A 21,499-nucleotide genomic window follows, 5' to 3' on the forward strand; every position below is an offset into this window, starting at 1 on the left:
TTTTTAATTCTTTTATTTATGCTTATGATTAAAAGTGAAACTCTAGAAAGCAATAACAATATCTGTGTTCAAAAATAAATGCTAAAATTCCTTTATAATACAAAAAACAAGTATCTAAATATAAATAAATAAATAAATAAATAAATAAATAATTCAAATGAAAGATTTTTTTTCCCTGAAAGTTTGGGCCAAAAACTTGGGTGCGTATTATACACGGGAGTGCATTATAATTAATATACTGGGATGCATTCCCTCCCTCCTCCCTCCTCCCATAGGTACCACAATATACACATAACGAAAACTTCCTCCTCTAGCAGTTTCTCTGACTATATAATTAGGAGAATTTCATAGAGCTTATACTGCCCTGAGTGCCCTGCAGTTCTGATCTGCAACTATTAGCCAGAGCCTACATGGAAAGGGGTCATCTCTAGGGTAATAGCATTGTAAATTATAATCAATGCACTCAATTACACTCAGAAACCAAAAGATATGTAGTGCTCCGGTGTGCCTTGTAATCAGCACCTTTGAGAATGTAAGTAACAGCATTTTGAACCAAAAGTGGAAGCTGAACATGTTAGAAAATGAATGTTGGAATTAAATCATCCTTCTGAAAGGAACAGTACCCTATATGGCAGGCAACTATTTTCTAATATAATTTTATTGATTTTTTTAAAAAAACAAAATTGTAGCCTTACAGCCAAGAATGTGTTTAAAAATCATTTATTGCTCTAATCAGTCTGTTAGAGCTGTTCTGTCATGCTGATAAGGAAATTAAACTTTTCTCATACTGAGTTTACTTGCTTCTTATGCACAGATGTTTTTTGTTTTTCTTTCAGGGAACTAATTCAGAAGCTGAAATCTTTCATCAGTTTCTATAGTGCTTTGCCTGGCTACATCTGCAGCCATAGCCCTGTGGCTGAAAATGACACTCTTTGCTGGAATGGACAAGAACTTGTGGAGAGGTAATCTTTTTTTGAATGATAAATGGAGCAGTGTTTGAGGAATAATCATCATATGTTCATCACAAGGATGGTTACACCTTCTCTTGCCTTCATTAATTTCATAAGAAAAGTTCTAGGAAAAACATAGAGTATCTATGACATGCAAGATGCTTTCTATAACTTACAGCCCTCATAATTTATGAACTTTGAAGCTTGTAGAGAATTATTGGCTTACTCCATCTCCTAATTATGTTGGTTGTTATTCATTGATTGATTGGAAGAAATCATATTTATACTAATAGCTATCATGTATTGAGAGTTAACTACATATTAAATACCATATTAAGTACTTGTCTGTATTAACTCTCTTCAATCCTACACCCACCCTATGAAATAGATATGTCTGTTTTTTTCCTGTTTTAGTGATGAAGGTGAAGGAAAGAAGACAGGGGAAGGAAAAAGGAGTGCTGGTTCAGTGAGCAGTTTTACTGAAACATGTGATCATTTGAGTGTTTGTTAGCATAATCTGTGCTAACATTCTTCATCAATGAAGAATGTGCTCATAGCTGGAAAGTAAATAATATATATTCATTTATTCAGTAAATATTTACTGAGTACCTTCAAACTGCTAGTCATCTTGAAATGAAAAAACAGGCAAAATTCCCTGTCCTCACAGAGATTTCGTTCTAGTCGGCTAATTGGGTTTGCATGCATAAGGAACAGTTTGCAATTAAGGAATTAAATCCGGAAGGTAGAAGGCTTAGGAAACCCCATGGTGTTGATGAACATGCTTTCAAAAATTTTTGTAGTAGTGTGTTTCATTTATTTTTTAATCTTTATTTTAAAAAATATTTTATTTATTTATTTTTAGAGAGGGGAGAAGGGAGGTAGAAAGAGAGGGAGAGAAACATCAATGTGTGGTTGCCTCTCGCATGCCCCCTACTGGGGACCTGGCCAGGAATCTAGGCATGTTCCCTGATTGGGAATTGAACCAGCCACCCTTTGGTTCACAGGCCGACAGTCAATCCACTGAGTCAAACCAGCCAAGGCAGTAGTGTATTTTAGAGGACAATACAGAATAGACCTGAACTGGCATTTTGAATCTTTCATGGATTAGTTGCTTAACCTAGGGCAAGTGACGTAATTTCTCTGGGCCTGGGTTTCCACACCTAAAAAATGTTATGGTTGGATTACAACCTCTCTATGTCTGACAATATGTGTGTTTTTCCTCATTCATTCATTCATACCCTCAACATTTATGTTTTGAGATACTACTATATGTGAGGCACTAAGCTAGATGCTAGGGATACAAGGATGAACAATACAGGCAAGTTAACTGCTCTGAGGAGTTTACATTGTAGTATGAACCAATATAAGGACATAGGATAATTAATCATGAATCAAAATGAAATTAAATAGTAAAGTAATGTAATGGACAGAAGGCGGCTTTGGAGCCAGATGAACTTGATTTTGCATCTCAGTTCTGGTATTTACTGTGTATGACTTTGGATGAGTAACTTAGAAAGGCTCAAGGTCCTTCTCTGTAAGGGAAGGGTATTTCACAGGGGTGTTGTAACTTTTAGGTGAGGTCATAAATCTAAAGCCCATAGCAAATTGGTATTTATTGGAAGACTGGTATATACTGCAAGTTCAATTCGGGTTCTTTGTCTTCTTTTTTTAAAAAGATTTTATTTATTTATTTTTAGAGAGGTGGGAAGGGAAAAAGAGAGGTAGAGAAACATCGATCGGTTGCCCCCAAAACCTAGCCCAAAACCCAGTCATATGCTCTGACCAGGAATCGAACCATCCACCTTTCAGTTCATAGGCCAGAGTTCAATCCACTCAGCCACATCAGCCAGGGCAGGTTATTTCTTTTCTTTCTCCCTTCACCCTCTATGCTCCTCTTCCCAATATAAGGTAAAACACATGCCTATACATTGCTTGTTTCTCAACTAAGCTATTTTACTGATCCGGGAAAATGAGAACAAGGTGCCAATGAGATTGAGGTTGGACGCCACCCTCTATGAGGCACTGAACTCGCATGGACATAGACTTCCCTCTTGTAAATGCAAGTCAGGCTGGAGGGATTAATGGCCCCAGGCAGCCCACTCCACTCTGGAGGAATACTGTATATTTATCAGCCTATAAGCCCACCAGGTATTAAGTAGAATCGTGAAAATGTGCCTATTATGAAATATTTTTTAAATTGTCAGAGAAAAGCCTTTGATATTTGGCTTTATAAAAAGTAGATGCATTAGCCCTGAACTGTGTGCCTCACTGTAATATTTAAAAAGAAAATGCCCAAAGGTCAAATATATGGATCTTGCAAAAACTTGATTAAAAACCATCCCAGTGACCTATCCACTAGTATGTTAATCTAGTGAAATATGAACAGTTCCTGAATAGTAATTTATTTTAAGCAGCATGTTTTCTAGCCATGGTCTCTTATTAAAAAGGAAATTTTAGTTTGCAATATGTTTATTTATTAGTACAATCAAACACTTGTTCATTTAACCAATATTTGAGCACCTAATATGTATAGGGTCTGGCACAAATAACACCCCTTTTATTACAAAATCATAAGCATGTAATTCTGTAACATAACAATATCACACGCAAGCACACCATATGACATTTTAGGTGAAATGTTCAAATTAAAACTATAAATTATTGCACCCATATTATTACTCTAACAACCACACTCAAAGAGGTGTTACTTCTTCTAGAAAAAAAATAGATATCTAATATTGGGTTCTACACTGTTACAGCTACTGAGAGCAAATGTATCCTGATAGGATATATCTTCTAATATATCAGGAGATCATGTTTTAGTTAATTCCAAGGAATTTCTGCCCACACCTACATCTTATGAATTAGTGGGATTTCTTAAATTGAATTTTATTCACATGAACTACTTCATATACAGTGTACTTTTGCAAAGGATGTTGCCCTAGAACCAAGAAAGTCTTCTTCTCTCAAATGGTGGAATCCAAAGCCTGCTAAATTTGTATGAGTCCCAAAGTTACCCAAATGTACTTTTGCACCATTAATAGAACCCCATTGACTGAATATTTTTTGCTTAATATATTTGTCAAATATTTTAGGGTGTTGGACAAATAATAAAATAAGTATTATGGTATGGAGAAAAGCTATTATTCCAAATTTCTATTTGTACTTCTGAAAAATCTATTTTTAAAAAACAACTTTTATTGTCAATATATATAATTCTATCTAGGAAGGAAGGAAGGAAGGGAGGGAGGGAGGGAAGGAGGAAGGGGGAAGAAAAAGAAGGAGGGAGGAAGGAATGAAATCAAACATATTTGTAGACAGAATAAGGGTTATATAATCCAGGAAGTAACTTCTTGGTTAGTACCCTCAGGTTATAATTAACCCATACTTAAATTACTGACCTAATGAAATGATGGGACTAGGGAATAGTGTCAAAGTAGATTTTTTTAATTACTTAGCAATATACATTTAATAATATGAAGTTCTATAGCCTGAGGACATGTGTGCCCTCTATTTGTACAATTTATAAAGATTAGCTTTGTGCTGCATTTCTCATTGATAGCTAAAACCTTCCACGGATTTCCAGTGAATCTCTAATTTAATTTAGTTTTAAGTAACAGTTGCAACTTCATATCGCCAAATGGGTTGTAACTTTATCTTTATGGGTTGAGTTTGCATTCCTTTGAAAATATTATACTTTCAGTCAGGAAAATTTATGAAGTTCAAGGACCCTAAAAGGGAATGAGACTTACCAGCGGAGATGCCTGACTAAAAGAAAAATACTGACATTGAAGAAATATCAGTATCCAGGTCAGCTGCATTATCAGAGCTATTTATATCTTCCTACTCTGGATGTACAGATCTCTCAGCTTGTAAAGGCTTAAACAAGTCATTGTCTCTCTAAATAAGGTCATACAATACATCCTTTCAATTTTTATCTCTTATGAGTCCAACCAATTGAAGTATGAATGAAGAGAGTATTTTCACAGATCTAGTCTCAGGGAGTATCACATAAGCCTATTGTTCCATCTTGGCTTGAGATAAATGTTGTCTTCCAGAATTTAGCCAAAATCTTTGAATTTGCAAGCTTGACTTATATGAGATTCACTCACATAAGCCATCTTGTAACCTGAGGGCAAAGATTTTCTATAACTGTCGAGACAGAAAATTCTCCATCTTTTGCCTTTGTGGAACTACAGAGAATTCCAATTAGAGAATCCCTGAAACCAAGAGAAAAATAAAGAACCCATGGAAGTAAGGTAATTGCATTGGCACTGAAAATACCAGCATGAAGAATGAACAATTTAGTACATACAGTATCAAGCACCTCTTTAAAACTGTTAGGCGAAATATATGGATAATTGACTGAAATTTTCATTTTTCTGGATTGTTTGATACTGTGTGTAAGCCCCATTTTATTGTTTATAGTTTACCATTACATTAGGGTAATAGAGAAACTATTTAAACTTACACATGTTCAAAATCCATATTTGGAGAGAAAAATGCTTTTTTGTCTTTATTCTTAATTGAATTTATTGGGGTGACATTGGTTAATAAAATCATATAGGTGTCAGATGCACAATTCTGTAATGCATCATCTGTATATTGTATTGTATGTTCACCACCCCAAGTCAAGTCTCTTTTCATCACCATCATCCTCCCTTTTCTCACTTCTGCCTCCCCTACCCCCTTTCCCTCTGGTAATCACCATACTGTTGTCTGTTACTATGAGCTTTTTCTTTGCTTAATCCCCTCACTTTTTTCACCCAGCCCCACAACCCTCCTCCCCTCTGACAAGTGTCAGTATGTCCTATGTGAGTTTGTTTCTATTTTGTGTGTTACTTCATTTTGTTTATAAGATTCCACATATAAGTGAAATCATATAGTACTTTATCTATGAGTGGTTTATTTCACTTAGCATAATACTCTCCAGGTTCATCCATGCTGTTGCAAAAGGTAAGATTTCCTTCTTTTTTATGACTGACTAGTATTCCATTATGTAAATACATCACAGCCTTTTAATCTACTCATCCACTGATGGGCATTTGGGCTGCTTCCAGATCTTGGGTATTATAAATAATGCTGTAATGAACATAAAGGTACATATATTATTTAGAATTACTGTTTCAGTTTCCTTTGCATATATTCCCAGAAGTGGAGTTGCTGGGTCATATGGCAGTTCCATGTTTAATTATTTGACGTAACTTTTTTTTAAGATTTTATCTATTTTTTTTTTTTAGAGAGGGAAGGGAGGGAGAAAGAAAGAGATAGAGAAACATCAATGTGCGGTTGCTGGGGGTCATGGCCTGCAACCCAGGCATGTACCCTGACTGGGAATTGAAGAGCTAAATTCTAGCACTAATAGTTCTTTCACTGGTATATATAGCCAAAAGGAAAAGGCCTTCAGAATCTTCAATCTAGTGGTAAAGGAATTAAGTAAAGAAAATACTTATATACTGGAGTGTATACATATTCAGATACACATGAACAGATCATTCCAATCATATCAGAAGAGACCAGTGATATGCAGCAATTGCTATATATAGCTCCCAAGATCTCTTGCTAAAATAAGTCATTAATTATTTGTTGTTTGGGTTTTGTTTGTCTTTTAGATTTATGTGGTGGCTTTAGTCCAGAAATCAAGGTAGTGTATATACAACTTTAAATATAGAACAGCCAATGAAAACACCAGTAGGGAAGTGAATATATAAGATAAAGAAACCAGGGCCAAGAGGAAGGGGCCATAGGAAGGAAAGCAAACAATGTAGAATAGAAATTGTATTCAATGGTGTCGAGTCAGGTGCTAAAGTAATTTGATTCCAAGCTTGTTTAAGCACAAAGCAGACTAATGTCATCCTGAAGCCAAGTCTCAGTACCTCTTCTGAGCTACCCTGTCATGGGGATTCGAGGGTTAGAAACTAGGATATGGTCTTCAACATCCCAGCTCTTTCTTCTTGTGGCCAGTTCTTCCCTTGCCATTTATCCTGCAGGATGCCGTGCTTTTAAAATGCTGTGAAGATAGAGAGAGTATTTGTTGTATCAGTGTGTCCACAGTTCTTGGCCCCACTCAGACCTTTTTGGATTTCATTTCAGTTCATTTTCCTAGAAGTAGAAACATGACACTTCATTCTGTCTGATCTGGGGACCTGCAATGTTGGCCCAAGTGTATGCCCTAGATGCAAGTGCTGTTGTATAATACTGCTTACTAGTATGGCAGTTTATGTATTCTGCCTACTTTGAATAAGATAAGATTGTACATGGAAAGGCTTTAAAGGAAAATGTATTATGTAGAAGATAACTTAATTTGGTGTAACATGAAATATTTATGGCAGCTATGGATTTTTTCCAATCCTGGTAAGGTAAGACAGAAGTTTGGAGTGTAACCCCATGTAATAATCCCTTTAAGGGCTTAGATTGGCATATTTTTATCATACACTTATCTCAAAAGTACCTGGCTGGTGTAGCTCAGTGGATTGAGCATAGGCTGCGAACCAGAGGGTCACTGGTTCTATTCCCAGTCAGGGCACATGCCTGGGTTGTGGGCCACGCCCCCAGTAGGGGGCACTTGAGAGGCAACCACACATTGATATTTCTCTCCCTCACTTTCTCCCTCCCTTCCCCTTTCTCTAAAAATAAATAAGTAAAATATATTTTTTTAAAAAATAGTCTGTAGTGACAACCATCTTCAGGACCCACTCTCTGGCAATACAGTGACGTTTACCCTTTAAGATTATGGTGTCACATATAATACCTCTACCTTCAGAACTGAGTGAGGAAAATTCAGTTTATCCTACTAACTGACAGCTTAATGTGCTGTTACACATGTAGGATGGGTTGTACTTGTTGACTGTCATGTCCAATATAGCACGAGGAAACATTTCCGTGGCTCACCACTGCTGTCTGCAGCCATCTGTTGAAGGGCAGCTAGCTTATTACTTTAAGCAGATTGTATCCCAGTAGTACTTATGTCAGCCTTACCTACATTCAGTTGGATCATTTAATTAAAAGGAGAGCATTTGGGGGTCTCCAAGGCAGGTTCTAGCATATCCATACCCTCAACAAATAAATATCACTTCACAAAACCCTCTTTAAAATGTGGTTCTGAGGGGTAAGGCCCATTTCCCCTTACTTCCGTTACTCCACTCACCAGAGCTCTTCTATTTGAGCTGGGAAGCCTTAGGCCAGGGGTGTCAAACTCATTTTCACAGGGGGCCACATCAGCCTTGCAGTTGCCTTCAAAGGGCCAAATGTAATTTTAGGACTGTATAAATGTAACTACTCCTTAACAGTTAAGCAAGAGCTCGGCACTGCCACCAGGTAGAAAACAAGGTGCTGGGCCGGATAAAACAAGGTGGAGGGCTGGATTCGGCTAGTGGGCCTTGTGTTTGCCACCTGTGCCTTAGGAGATGGGTCCATGAAGAACTATAATTGCTTTAAAAGTTATTAATTTAACATACTAGAGCTTCTATGCCCTTTAAATATTATTGTTTCCTTGAAAGCAGGTGCTTTGGTAGGTCATTTAATGGTTTTACTGATGCTGCCAGTCCTCAAAAGATTTTTCTATATGTTCTTTAGGACCTGCAGCTTGCAAGTTGTTGGTTCTCAACCCATTGATCCTCAGCAGTGTAGGCTGAGGATTATAGTGAGAAGACCCTGAGAGGTTAGGAAACATGAGCCAGGTGATTGGTGCACATTGGGAAGAATACAGTCTTTAGAATGATGCTGATGGAGATTGTAATCCTGGTTCAGACTCTGACTGTGTGGTCTGGGAAGGTGATTTAACATCAAATTCTGTTACCTTATGTGTGAGGTAGGGATACCAATACTTCTACAGGGTTATTCTGAAGACATGCTCTGGCACATAGGCACTACATAAATACAGCTGTTGCTGATGTTATCACATGAATGTAATGTGATTGAGTAGGCCATGCACATACAGGATGAGGAGGTATAGGTCATTCTTCCTGTAAAGGTAAACTGCACTTTTTGGAAATATGTATCATTCTTTTGGAACCAAACTGTTGAATGGGGGTAGCTGATCAAGCAGGTATGTACTATTTTACTTGGAGTCCATTTTGGGTAAGGTGACAGGATGAAATAATGGGGCTGTTTACTTCCTGTGATCCTTAAACTGTCTTTTTTTTTTTTCAAAGATTTTATTTATTTACTTTTAGACAGAGGGGAAGGGTGGGAGAAGGAGAGGGAGAGAAACATCAGTGTGTGGTTGCCTCTCATGCACCCCCTTCTGGGGACCTGGCCTGCAACCCAGGCATGTGCTTGGGGAATCAAACCGATAACCCTTTGGTTCACAGGTAGGCACTCAATCCACTGAGCCACACCAGCTAGGGCTTAAACTGTCTTTAAAGGAGATTTCCAAAGAGGAGTTCCAGAAATATTTTAAATAATGTCAGAATCATGGATGGACAACATGATTTGGAGTATATACATTACAGAGGGTTGATAGATATTTGCGAATTTGGAATCTGTCATTACTTTATATTCACCTCTCAGAGAGCATATTAGATAGGTGCAGAATTGATTGAAACAAGACTGCTGGGCAGGACAAGTCTCCTGATATTTTTCTGATAAGGCAGGTCTCCTTCAGCCATACAAGTGGCACTTCATCAGAATGCCTCTGACCTACACAAACAAAACAGACCCGAAATATTTTCATCCAATTACTCTGACCCAGAAGAGTTATTTCTGGTAGTTAGTCACTGAGCATCAAAGAAGATGACCTCTTGAGACTTGGAGTTGGAAATAAAGGGGGAGGTGTGTTAGGGAAGCCTCTTGGGAGCCTCCTGCCATAGCCCTGCTGTTAACCCCCTCCAGCTTCCTTAGTGTTTTGACCCTTGTGGTTGTAATGGTGTTTTTTCTTCCCTGCAAGACACAGAAAATGGCTAGCAGGTGCCACTTCTTTGCTGCCATTGGCCTCAGTTTCTCCCACAGGGTATAAGGTTTTGGGGGCTCTAAACTTAATTCAGCTCACCCTGGCTGGGTAACTCAGTTGGTTAGAGGATCATCCCAATATGTCAAGGTTGCAGGTTTGATCCCTGGTCAGGGGACATGTAAGATTCAACCAATGAATGCATAAAGTAGAATAACAAATAGTGCTCGTGATCTCTCTCTCTTTCTCTCTCTCACTCTCTCTCTCTCTCACTCTCTCTCTCCCCCATTTCCCCTTCCTCTGTCTCTAAAAATCAATCAATAAATTTTTAAAAATATTTTTAAAATAAAAAATGAAAATAGCTCAGGTCTCCCACTTTTTGCCCGTACTTAAGTAAGTGCAAATAATTGGTTGAGTTTCTTTGATGATTTTTACTCATAGTAATATAGCCAAGAACTTGAGGTATTGACAAAAAGCACACAGAGGCAAATTTTAAAGTTACATGGTAGTCATAAAACGCATCAGACAGAGTAGAGGGTTTCAGCCCACAAGTTTAGGGGATTTCTACTCCAGGATGTATTAGCTTTCTCTTGTCTGAGCCTCAGTTTCCCATTATGTACAGTGGAGTTATTAATTTCTACCTTAAAGGATGATTGAGAGGATTCAGAGAGATTGTGAAATGCAGGGTATAGTGCCTGGAACACAGTAGGCCCTCAAGAAATGGTAACTATGATTGCTGTTATCCACTAAAACAAGCCTAGAAAAACAGCTGTTGGAATTCTTTACTGGAAGATAGATAGAGTTAGGCTTGATTTCAGCTCCCCTCAATGATCCATTTCTTCATTCTTCAGGAACACAGCTTCACTCACCTCCTCTCACTTTTACTTCTCTTTTCTGCAAAATCATCAAAATCCCCATCCCTGGTTCAGTTTGGTGCAAAAAGTGGGTATTTGGGTCTACTGGGGGTCTACTGAGAGTTATTTGCATCTAAGGGCATGTACTGGCTGGCCTTCCTCCCTTCAATATCTTGTTTTATAGCAAAGAGTTTCAGCAGTTCCTCATAGGACTTCTGAGTTAATAATCCAGCAGTCTTCAAAAATTACCTACATTGGAAACCAGAACAGGTCTACTGTAGGCCAAATCTAGTTGACCTATGCTGTAAAGGCCTTTCTGTTACCCTTGGGTTAACCTTTGTGGAAAAGGAGAGAGATCGTTAAAATCAGTCGTGATTTCCCAATTTCTCAAGCCAATGAATTTTATTCTTTTATGTGAGTTTCACTTTGATCATTGGGTTTGTTGCCTTTACAAGGAAATTTCATCTCCATGTGAAGGAACACTTATTTTAATTTGTTGCTCCAGGGTTACAAGAGCTTCCTACTTTTTCCCCCTTTTATTTTCCTGATCCACATGTCCAATGGATTTTAAACCACCCTGGTTTGAACCATTCACTTGCCCATTTTGTCCCCCTTCTTGCTTCAAGGAATAGCTTCAGTCCCAGAGCTGTTCAACAAAAGCCAGACTAAGCCAACCTCTCCTGAGACTGGGGTATACCAGCTTTGGCTTAGAGGACCGTGTAGGAGGTGGTGCTACACAAGAACTCAGGCTGAAAAGCTAATTTCCAACTACTGCTAGGGAGGACTAAGACAAGGACCATCCTAGGAGAGGCCAGAAAAAGTACTGTGGGGCTGGCTTACCCCTCTTATCCTTCACTCAGTGGCATGTCTTCTGAGGAACCTGGATCTTCTTGCTCCATGCCCTAGTCTGGGTTAAGGACTACTCAGCATGTAGGTGTCCCTCTAGCATATCATCTATTACCCTGTATTATATGTCCATCTTTCTTCTTCCACTTGCTCTTTCAAGACAAGAACCGTGTCTCCTATCTAAATTTACTCATAGTTAGTTTACCTGGCAGGGAGTGGACTCTCTATACATGTTTATTGAATTCAATGGAAGAACCAACACACATACTTGTTAGTAACAGACCCGAGTACTAGATCTAGCTTCCCCATGGCATGTCTGTGTACCTTTGGGCAGGTTACTTAAACTCTGTTTTGTTTCTCCTTCTGTGAAATGATGAAAATAATGCCTCTACCTCATAGCCTCCAGTAGGAAAATGCATATGGCCCTGGCTGATGTAGCTCAGGGGATTGAGCACTGGCCTGTAAACCAATGGGTCATCAGTTCGATTCCCAGTCAGGGCACATGCCTGGGTTGTGGGCCAGGTCCCCAGTAGGGGACATGCAAGAGGCAACCACACATTGATGTTTCCCTCTCTCTCTCTCTCTCTCTCTCTCTCTCTCTCTCTCTCCCCTCTCCTTTCTCTAAAAATAAATAAAATAAAATAAAAATACTGGCTTGATGATGCTGAACTCCTTTAGTTTTACCTTGTCTGGGAAGCACTTTATCTGCCCTTCCATTCTTTGCTGGATAGGGTGATCTAGGTTGTAGGTCCTTGATTTCCATCACTTTGAATACTTCTTGCCAGTCCCTTCTATCCTGCAATGTTTTCTTTTAGAAATCATCTGAAGTCTTATAGGAACTCCTGTTTTTGTAGGAAAGTGTCTGCTTTTCTCTTGCTGCTTTTAAGATTCTCTCTTTGTCTTTAACCTTTGGCATTTTAATTATGATATGCCTTGGTATGATGTTCCTTGCATCCATCTTGTTTGGGACTCTCTGTGCTTCCTGGACTTGTACGTCTATTTCCTTCACCAAAATAGGGAAGTTTTCTTTCATTATTTTTTTCAAATAAGTTTTCAATTTCTCGCTCCTCCTCTTCCCCTTCTGGCACCCCTATGATGTGAATGTTGGTACTTTTGAAAATGTCCCAGAAGCTTCTTTTACTATCCTCATTTTTTAAAATTCTTTTTTCTTCTTGCTATTCTGATTCAATGTTTTTTTCCTTCCTTATGTTCCAAATCATTGATTGGATTCCCAGCTTCATCCCCTCCACTGTTAGTTCTCTATAAATTGGTCTTTATTTCACTTAGTGTAACTTTCATTTCTACCTGGTCTTTTTTATGTTGTTGAAGTACCCAATGAGTTCCTTGATCATCCTAATAACCAGGGTTTTGAACTGTGAATCTCATAGATTGTTTATCTCCATTTCATTTAGTTCTTTTTCTGGAGTTTTGTTCTATTCTTTCATTTGGGCAATATTTTTTTGTCTCCTCATTTTGGCAGTCTCCCTGTGTTTCTTTTGGTGTATTAGGTAGAGCTGCTTTGACTCCTTCTCTTAGTAGCATAGCTTATGACAGAAAAATACACTGGTAAGGTGTGTGGGGTGGAACCTTAAATAATGGAAAGGGTGGGGCAACCTGTCTCACCCCTCTGTAGCTTTTTGTGGGGGAGGGCTTGGAGAAAGAGCAATGCCGCTACCTGGCCTCTGGGGTTTTGTCCGGAATGAAGCTGTCTCCCAGCACTTGCCCTGGTGCCAGTCACTTCACTTTCTCTCCTTAAGACACTGGTGCCCTTCCAGACATTGCCTTCATGCTGAATCCCAGAGGGTGTGAGTCTGCATGATTCCTAAGTCCATTGCAGGCCCTTTAAGAGTAGAGTCCTAAGAACCCTGCAGTTTCTTCCACAACCCCAACACCCACTGATTTTACATCCAGAAGTTATAGGGACTTATCTTCCTGGCACTGAAACCCTGGGCTGGATGATCTAGTGTAGAGCTAGGGTCCCTTGCTCCCAAGGTATCCCTTCTGATTTTTTTTTAACCACACATGGGTGTGAAATCTCTGTTCACAATCCACACCTCTCAGCACTTCTGTGCATCTCCACCCCCTCCTACCCATCTAGATGAATGTGGGTTCTTTAAATCCTTGGTTATAGGACTTCCATACAACTCAATTTTCTGACAAACCTGGGTGATATTCATTTTGTAGTCTAGTTGTATTTTTGTTGTGGTTGTGCAAGGAAGCCAAGCATGTTTACCTACACCTCCATCTTCAAATTCTTCAATTTATTAAAGTTGTGTAACTCTAGTTCATATGTTACCTCCTCAGATTTCAACTCCTTGAAACATGTTACTACAGTTCTCAAGGAATTCCATCCAGTCACGTGTTACATGTTCAAAGCGTAAATGCTGAAAATCGAGTTTTATTACTTTTAAACACATAAAATAACAGTACTGGGAATAGAACTTAGAGAAAGAGAGCATCATAGAATCAACGCAAACAAATAAGAATCATTGATAATTAGGCTATTGCTGTGGGAATATCCTGCTAAAGATGAGCATCCTCAAATTGGCCAATGTTCCCCTAGAGAGACCCATTTATTTAAGAAATTCTCTTTTGTTCATAGCCATGAACTGGGTCCCATTAAAAGTTCCTATAATATGGCTTGTGGATAAGCAGAGGCTTTCTCAAACCCCAGTGGATGACAACTAGCAACAGTGTTCTGTGCTCTTGCTATGACAGATAGTAATTCTGAGCAACAAACTCCCTCTGGCCCATACAGTAATCAGCTGGTCTCAGTTTGCTACAGACTTTTCAGTTTGGACACACAAAGTGCCAAGTCCTGGGAAACCCTTCTGTCACAGGCAGAGACGGTTGGTCACCTACTGGCACCTGTGCCTCTAGCAGCTCCCACACATGTGGAAAAGGTGCATTTGTAGGGAGTTTATGTGGAAAGGATGAAGAATTGCTGGGGGAACTGCAGCTTACCCATTCTGTTGGCTTTTCTGCCTTTACTATTTAACTTCTTTTACCTTTTACTCCCTGAAGTGTTCTGATCCTTTCTCTTTTCCCTTTGTTCCCCACCCCCAAATCCTGTCTAAGGGTACAGTGAAACTTCAGGGTAAAGTAGGACTGGAACAGTAGAGGTAGTTAGTGATGATAATAGCTGACATTTCTATAGTGCTTCCCGTGAAACACGCACAGTGCCAGGCACATTGTGTATGTTAACTAGGTTAATCCTCAGAACAGCCTTTTGAGATGGACATTATTATTACCCCCATTTTACTGATGAGATGACTTACTAAAAGCCACAGCACTAATAAGAGAGAGAGGATCAAAACTCAACCCATTTCTGCCCTTTTGCCCACTACATTGCCCTACTTGTTAAATACATGTCTTCTGTCCTTTATGGGTTCAAAGCCCTGCTGCCTTCTTTTAGTTCTTGATGGAAATCCTGACCTAAACTTGCTTTCCCCTCTAGTCCAGGAGACCTGGAATGGATGTTCAGTCCAGGTTTTCCCTGACTTGTGCTACTAAAGTTTATCCTTTCTTTGGTCTCTTCTTGGTCCAGGCCCACTAGTGTAGCAGTACTTTTCCTGCCTCTCTTATCATGTCTCTCTGCTCTCAGATCTTTCCAAGGCTACAAGATGGCATCCCTTGGGAGAAAGCTGATGACCTTCACCCATCTCCAAAGCAAGCCTTCCATTAAATCTCCTCTGCACACATGGCTCTTATAATAAAGCCATTGCCTGTGTATCACTTATGGAGCTGTGAAGCTTATGCAAGAAGAGACCTCTTTAGCTCTAGATCAGGAGTCCTAGCTCTACCATGGATTGGTTGTGTGATGTTGGGCAAATCACTGCCCTTCAGCCTTTTATTTTAAAAATGAGTTGGACAAAATGACCTCTAAAGTTCTTTGCAGTTCTAACCGGCTATGAGATCCTATGACAAGGATATTTGAGGGGGAGAGAGTCTGAAAGGAGGAGGAATTCCATAGAGCCGCATTCATGACTTTGAATTTCTAGTTCTTTCCCTGATAGCTTCCTAAACAGATCAAAGTGAAAGTGATTCACAAGGAACCCCGGGGTATAATCATTCTCATTAGGACAGTAGTGAGTTCTTTCTTCATTTGACTTCTCCAGATATCTTTGGGGCTACAGAGAAGTAGGTAGGTTGACTGTTTGAGATGTTGTTAGAGTTGTGTTCAGTTTTTGATATTGGAGACTTTGGGGTGAAATTCACATGATTAAACCCTCAAGAAAATGTCTCCCCCACAGCACCACATAACCCCAATGGGCTCCTAAGCAAAAGAAATGGAATTCAATGTCTAGTGCTCCAAATAATATTTGACACAACCAGCCAGAATGAAAACTAGAAGCCCTCTAACCACAGAAATATATCAGTAAGGGGAGAGATACATCTAGAGAAGTGCCAAGGGCTGAAGGCAGCTAAGAGAAGAGAAATACAAAGTGGCTGAAACAACCAAAGTAAGGGAGACGATTTTCACTCTTTCTGAAGACCTTCCAGGCTAAGGGTAATTTTTGACCTAGTTGTCCTTGTGTGCATTGCTCTGAGCTTTTATTAAGTATTTATATAGCAGTTTATATTTTACCAAGTGCTTTACAATCACTTTTATTTGGCTTAGTGAAGTTTTCCTGGAATCTCATCTACTTTATGATCAGGAGAGTCACTTGTTGTTTGCTTAGCACCTCCACGCACACAGACTCACACAATAGGCCACTTGTTCCAGCAGGACAGCAGGTGCAAAGGGTTGAGGAGCCGAGAGCACCTGCAGCTACCAGGGTGGTTGGGGTAGGGGTGGTTTACACTTCAGTTCACCTTTTCTTCCCTCTGTTATTCTTTACTTTTATTTCATTGCTGGCAGCTAGAGAGTGACAGTGCCAGGCTTGGACCTGCCAAGGGCAGTGCTAGTCTGATAGTCAGATACTGGCAGTGATGGCCACTTTCCCGTGGCTCTGTGCCAGCTACCATGCCCATGGTAGAAACCATTTCTAAGGCCCATGATCACCAATATCTTCCATCAGGCTGCCTTGCCAAGTGTCTTTCCTTCTGCTACCTCAGGGCTCTGACTGCAGCCTGGATTCTGGGACTCTGGGAATGATTTGAAGAGAAGCCACAGAAGTAACATTCTACTTTCTGCTGACAAGAGCTTTCAGTGTTCTTGAGCAAATCTAATGCGGAGTCACCTTATTCTTGCTACTCCCTTCTCCCTCCTGTGAGCCACAATAGCACTCTCTGCCAGGGCTCTGGGGATTGTGATGTGCAATGGTGTGTCTTCAGAGGGTCATGAAGTAGTAGAGCTGCATATAGTGAATCACAGGTTCGCAGGGGATCAAACATAGTACCTAGGTAAAGATTTCATTTTCTAAGGAGCAAATTTGCCAAAGGCAAAACCAGGATGTGGTCACATTGGAAAATTTCAGACCTCCAGCTACCAGGGTCCTATTACTGAGCACAGGTTATGCAGATGATTGATTGGTAAGTATTGAGTAGAGAGCATTTGCATGATTCCTGATGGAAGACAGCAAATTCTTTCTCTGATCCCCCCAAATTGAGAAACTTCATGATTAGATTTGTAACCCTCTCGAAGTTATTTTGTTGATCATAGTAAATATAACATTTATGTCAGAAGATTTATTTTTACAACAGTAAAATCTCATTTGATAGACCCAGAAGTAGGCTGAAGTTTATACTATTAGAAGAGGGTTTGTGCCATGGCTGGGTGGCTCAGTTGGTTAGAGTGTCCTCCCAAGACACCAAGACTGTAGGTTTGATCCCCGGTCAGGGTGCATATAAGACTCAACTAATGAATGCATAAATAAGTGGAACAACAAATCAATGTTTTTCTTACTCTGTCTCTCTCTCCCTACCCCTCTCTATCTCTAAAAATTAATAAAGAAAAATGTTTGTGATGCAAATCGACATTACCAGCAGATGTGTACCTTGGGTAGGCTCAGTGTGGGAATCCAGGGATTGGTCCATGGGGATGGCACAGGGCTGGAATGTGGCTAAGAGGAGCATCAGAAAACAGTGGCAGGAATTTTGAGCTTTTTAAAAAAGTATTTCAACAGTCTGCATTCATATAAAAAACAGTTTCTCCTTTTCCCAGGATGTTTGGCGGCCCATTATAAGGTTCAAAGCAATGTTTGAGGGGGGGTTTCCTTTGTGTTGCCACATATATATGAAATGAAGCAGAAGAAAAAAATCCACAAGTCCAATTTTTCCCTAACTCAGACTCACCTCTCTCGGACTAGCCTTAAATCAGTGAGGTGTGATTATAGGTAGACTTTGAGAGTCCTATTTTTCATTTTACAGATCACTTCATTAAAGTGTTGTAGACCCTGCCAGTAGCTCAGACAAACAAAGCCATGTTCTGAAGAGATTTGAAAAAGCATGTGGGTGTTTTCAAGAGCCATCTAATTCATTACTTGTGACAGTTATACAAAGTGGAAGCAGAATATTTTCTATCATTGAGAGGAGGAATATTGAATGTGGGGGGAGGAGAGAGTGAAATGGGCTTTTGACACCCAAAGTTGGCCACTTGGGAAGCTTAACTGTCTGCCCTGGGCAACGAGTAAATGATTTGTTCTTCAATGGACTGAAATTCATTTTGAACCATTTGAAGTCCCCTCTGGTAAGTTCCCTCCTCAGGTGTCCTGTCACATGGAAGCTTTGTGAGGACATCTGTGCCAAAGAGTTCCTTATAGCCAGGCTTACATGCTTGGTGCTGCCTACTGACACAGCATTGCTCAATCAGAATACCAAAGAAAGCTCCAGTACCTGTGGTCTTGTCGTTTTTCCTAATTGTAAAATTATTCCTACCCTTGCTTCAACTCATACTTTATCTAGGACATACTTAGGCAACGGAGACTTTCATTTTTCAAGGTCTCTCAGTGTGAGTGTCAGCAGATTTGAAGCTTCCCCTAACTTTTCATTTCGAGATTTATACACCCTCTCTGAGGAAATCCTTTTCAAATAACATGTATTGAACACTTACTGCATGTCTGACACTGTGTTGGGCACTTTCACATAGTGAGAATAACAGCCTCAGGTAGATGAGCTGGGTACTGTTCTAACTAAGCACATTGCCTGTGGTATCGCAATTTACTAATATTTAGTATATCGGCTAATCCTCAAACCAGTGCAGATGGCATTATCCCATTTTACAGATGAGAAAACTTAAGCTCAGCAGGGTTTATTTCCTTGTCAAAAGTCACAGACTAAGTGGTAGAACCAGTTTTTGAACCTCCAACTTAACCCCAAGCGCAGTGCTCTTTCTACCATATGACTCAGCCTTTCTAAAATATCTTGTGTACTCACTGTCTCAGTAAACTGTGAATACCAAACTGAATTTCCCCTCTTAAAAATTTAATTGTTGGCCATTATTTTGAATACCAGTTACTTTCATACAATGCTCTCATGTGTTGCTGAGGCATGTGACCTGTTCTCTGACCCCTTCTTCTTGGCACCTCTCTTTGGAGGGACTTACAGCTCCATTCATGTTCTACCAGCATCTATGCCAATAATAACTTGAATGGCTACTGCTTGGTCTCTCTGGGGCCTAATTTGCCCATCTGTAAGAGGACCACATTGGACCGATTTCAAGGGTCCTTTCCAAGTCTGAAATTTTCATGGGTTAAAAATCTAACAAAAAAAAACAACAACTTAAAAACAGGTAAAGATCATTTCCTTTCTGTTTAACTCCAGTGGGACAAGAAAACATCTGGTTTTCTGAGTTAGAAGGAGTTGGTAAATGAGTTTGGGCTGATTAAAGAATAAATCCCCATCACATACTGTGCTCTGTTACACACCCCCTCTTCCCAATTATTGACCCTTTGAATGGAATTTTTTCTGTTATTGTAAGATTTAAACTGGGTAAGAGTCCTCTCTTCCTCATTGGTCTGTTCCCCTCCTGGACACCCCTCAGAGAACCCTTCTTCAGGCCCGTCTACCCTGGCCTAGTATCCTGACTGACCGAGGTTTGGGCTCAAAGCCCAGGAGACAGTTCTCACCAGTGTTGCCACATATACTTCAGTTCTCACAAGAATCCCTTCACTTCCTTAAGTACATTTCTTGCCTCCTGGATCCTCTGCAGATCTTGTTTTTTGAGACAAACATTCAGGTGATCCCACCTCAGGCATTTTCTCTCTATCTTCCCTTCTCTGCTGGGGGTGGCTCCCCATGACCACAGACTCCTTTCACTATGGTGGTGATACCAACTTCTCAAGCTTTCCTCACCATCTGGAAAATAGTCTTTGCTTCTCCAGGTTTAAATGACTTCTTGGTTACATTCCAAGAGCAATCTGTTAGTCCCTCTTCACAGTGAGATTTGAAAATATGCTAAAAACCTGTTCTAATACAGTTATTCGCTTATATAGTGAATGTCCACTAAAGGAGATTTCATTGGTTTACATCTCCCTGGGTTCTTCTCTAGCTCTTGCTCCCTTTCAGTAGAAATCTATTTATAATTTCTGAAAGTCTATTGCTTGACAACAGAGGTATTTCTTAGAGTATGATGGATTTATTTGTAGCACTCTCCTGGCTGAAATTTGCATGGGACTGGTACTGCTGTGCTAACAATTATGAAAACATTTTTCTTTAAATATGTGCATAAATAAGAAAAATAAATTGTATGCCCTGGCTGGCATAGCTCAGTGGATTGAGCACAGGCTGGGAACCAAAGTGTCCCAGGTTCAATTCCCAGCTAGGGTACATTCCTGGGTTGCAGGCCATAACCCCCCAGCAACTGCACATTGATGTTTCTCTCTCTCTCTCTCCCCCCCTTCCCTCCCTAAAAATAAATAAATAAAATATTTTTTTGAAAAAAGAGTATTTTCAAAAGCTAGCTTTTTTCACCTTTGCTCTATTTTTCTGTTCTCTTATGTAAATTAAGACTGTGTTTTAGATAGGAAAGGGAACAACTTTTTAGTCCTTTTAATAGGATGAATTTTTTACCCTGTGTTCTAGTTTGGTTTTAAAGCTATTTATGCTCTTAAAATTACTCAATTTTCCACAGTGATTATTGCAGCCACAGTACTTTCCAAGGAAACGGTCTGATAAATCAGTTTGAGTTAGGGGCTACATGCAATCCTACAATTTGTCCATTAGATGGCAGTCTGAGAATGTGAGATCTACAACTTATTTGTAGCCATTTATAACCGGTAGCAAATTAAACTTCTGTGAAACCAAATATTTTGGTGGTGATGGGTGTGTTAGTCCTTCTAAAATTTGCTCTCAAAACTTTTCCCACCATTCTAATGCCTAAGGGAAGAAGGAAAGTGAATTTTCTAGCAGCTTTCCTGTCCTAAATCATTACCAGTAGTGTTTAAAATCAGCAATGTACATTTAAGAAACCTTTTAAAGAAAGGAATTTCTTCTAAATGTGGGGGTTGTGACACTAACCACTTGTGCTGTTAAGAAAGTCCCTCTTTGGGTCTCCATTTTCTTCATTACACAATGAGTGGATCAGACAAGTTGATCTCTTGAGGGTGCTTCCATTTGGAATGGTCTACATTTGAATTTGTTGGTTTCCTTCCACTACACCCTTGCTGCCTCAGCCAGCACAGAAATGAGAAGAAAAGATCGCCCATTTTACGCTTATTTGACTCTATTCCTCTTCTACAAGTGCTGTCTTTGCTTCAACTATCCCAGTGCTAGCATGCCCAGATGTCCTGTTTTAATTAGGTTCCTTTTCTCTTTATGGCATTTACACAGGTTTTTCCCTCCTCCTTCTCCTTCTCCATGCCCAACCAATCTGCTTGAACAGAAACATGCCCCCTCCATTTCACTGCACAAATAAGGTTTTCTTGGTATTAGACCAGTCCTTTTTGTGCTAAACAGATACCAAACTGCATGGAGAAAGGAGAAAACACCATATGGAATGCTTAAAGGTGGCTCTTCTAACATCACACACATGTCCAGTTAAGAAAATTTTAGATTTGGGAGGTAGTAACTTCCTTATATTT

At 39.7% G+C, this 21,499-nt stretch overlaps 1 protein-coding gene across 1 annotated transcript in view; it reads left to right on the forward strand.

Annotated features, from left to right (window-relative positions):
- Positions 1 to 21,499, forward strand: part of GPC3 (glypican 3) — a 430,866-nt gene that overhangs the window by 299,386 nt on the left and 109,981 nt on the right. Inside the window, exon 5 of the mRNA XM_045852238.1 lies at positions 837 to 962. Coding sequence (XP_045708194.1) covers positions 837 to 962 — 126 coding nt within the window. The remainder of the gene's footprint in view (positions 1 to 836; positions 963 to 21,499) is intronic.

This window comes from Phyllostomus hastatus, unplaced genomic scaffold (assembly GCF_019186645.2).
Source record: "Phyllostomus hastatus isolate PE091 unplaced genomic scaffold, TTU_PhHast_1.1 phas_contig_90, whole genome shotgun sequence".
NCBI lineage: Eukaryota > Metazoa > Chordata > Mammalia > Chiroptera > Phyllostomidae > Phyllostomus > Phyllostomus hastatus.